Source organism: Centruroides vittatus, unplaced genomic scaffold (assembly GCF_030686945.1).
Source record: "Centruroides vittatus isolate TY-2023 unplaced genomic scaffold, ASM3068694v2 contig_2837, whole genome shotgun sequence".
Classification (NCBI taxonomy): Eukaryota; Metazoa; Arthropoda; class Arachnida; order Scorpiones; family Buthidae; genus Centruroides; species Centruroides vittatus.
Window position 1 is genome coordinate 158,552 of NW_027121807.1, and position 2,126 is coordinate 160,677.

The following is a 2,126-nucleotide window of genomic DNA, read 5'->3' on the forward strand; positions in this document are numbered from 1 at the left end:
AATCGCCCAGTGACGTAGCGTGGGTGTCAGCCGCCTGGGGCGGAGGAAAATTTCCCCGCCCTCTTATTTAGGTATTTTTACAAGATATTATTATTTATTGTGAAATTTTGCCGCTCTCACTACGCTACGCCACTGCAATCGCCGAATTAAAATTTAATTTTTATTTTAAATTTGTATTTTAATTTAAATTGACCAGTCGTAAACTGTAATATGTTTCTGATAAAATCTCAAAACAAATCGATTTCAGTCTAATTTTTAAAGAAAATCGATTTTCTTTAGAAAATTTTCCCGATCAATTTCTTCACTATGATGTAATGACGACAAAAGCAATACATTTTTACTTTTTTTCGGCACATAGGAGACCAAAGTGATCGCTTTAGTAAATGCAAACTTACTACTGTTTACTTTTCTATTTTTTATATTTAAAAATTCTGCAGGAATTTCTTTTCTATTTTTTCTGATGGTACCAACTAGCGTTAACCTGTCTTGCAATAAATCTGTAGCCAAACTGAAACTGGTGAACCAGTTATCGGTAGTTATATTACGGCCGCTGTTAACAATAGGCCTAGTTAATCTTTTCACTACACTGTCCGCAGAATTCGATACTGAGAAGGGTCCATCGGGCTGTTTTCCGCAGTAAACCTCTAAATTGTGCGTATAAAATGTTTTACTGTCTACTAGCAAGAATATTTTTATACCGTATTTATTTGGTTTACTTGGTATATACTGGCGGAATCCGCACCGCCCTCTGAATCCTTCCAGTTTCTCATCTACGGTACAGTATTCCGATACATTGTAATTCTTTATACAATTATTCGTAAATACATCTAAAAAAGTTCGGACTGCTGCTAATTTATCAAACTTTAGTCTTTCACCTCGCGTCTGTTTATCATCAAATCGGAGATTTGCTAACAAAAAACGAAAACGTCTCTCCGACATGGCCGTTCTTGCGATTTCGAATCCTGTACCGTCCGTTGTCCACATTTCGTTAACGTGACAGCGATTTACCTTTTTATACGCAGCAAGGTAAAATAATCCGATTAGTGCTTTTATTTCCTGCAGATCTGTTGTATTTGCATCACGTTCTCTTTCGTAATGCGGTTGTACTTTTTGTATTTGTTGATTTGTGTGTATGACTATGATATCTAAAATATCATCTGTTACGAACAGATTCCAACATTCAAAAATAGACCTTGCGTTTGTAGCCTCTCCAATGGGACCAGGTATAAGATAAATCAAGTTCTCTCTTCTTGTCTTCGTTGCAGGATATTCCCACATACTCCATCTGGTTCCATCGCGAGCTAGGAAAAAACAATGCTCACCTGTTTGTGATGACGAGGCTGCTACTTGTGATGATGAGGCAACTGCAGGTGAGCCTACTTCTGATATATCTTCGTTTTCCTCTTGCTCGGTGTCTGTATTCTCAGATCTAACTTCTACAAAATCACATTCTTCTTCCGAAGAAGCATCTTCATATACTATATTCTCGATCTCTGAATCGATCATAAAATCTCCGTACATTTTTACTTTACTATAGACAAGGCACTCAAATATAGTCTATTAGGCCAGGCTTGTTTCTCCTAGTTTCAACGGTGGCATTGCCTTATATACAGTTTTTAGATCTGTTGGCCGACCAATCAGGAGCTAACTCGGTTGCTCTCCTGCAAATCTGTTTCAGTTGGCATATCTGTCTCAACATGTCTAGAACTGAGGCTATCCGATATTTTCAGAAAACGAGTTCTAACGACTAAAACCAGAATTCTCCTCTCACTACTCGACAGGTCTTCTTGAATGTACTAGTCTAACTCAGAAGCAGAAATGAACTAAAAACGCCATAAAAGTGATTTAATGACACACCGATCTCTTCTGACGGCTTTATTTTGTTTAAAGTATATGAGAATATACATTAAACAAAATAAACTTGACAGAAGAAGGGCAAAGTACTGAAAAGCGTCCCGACAAATAAAAAAAAAAGGAATAAACAAATGTAAACAAATCATGTGTTATTTAGATTACACTGTATTGTGAAAAATAATCAAAAAAGAAAATTGATACCGATTCAGATATAAAAGCCGGTTTATTACTACAGTACAGTAAATATATTACAGTTTACGGTGTTTAATTTT

At 36.2% G+C, this 2,126-nt stretch overlaps 1 protein-coding gene across 1 annotated transcript; it reads right to left on the reverse strand.

The window, feature by feature from the left end:
• Positions 1–255: 255 nt before the first annotated feature.
• LOC136972217 (piggyBac transposable element-derived protein 4-like) lies at positions 256–1,521 on the reverse strand. Its single transcript, XM_067266774.1, has one exon. It carries the CDS (start codon positions 1,519–1,521, stop codon positions 256–258), a length of 1,266 nt encoding a protein of 421 aa, XP_067122875.1.
• Between the last annotated feature and the right edge of the window lie 605 nt (positions 1,522–2,126).

Coding starts and splice junctions, on each gene's coding strand:
- LOC136972217 (XM_067266774.1), bottom strand. CDS start 1,521: ATGTACGGAGATTTTATGATCGATTCAGAGATCGAGAATATAGTATAT.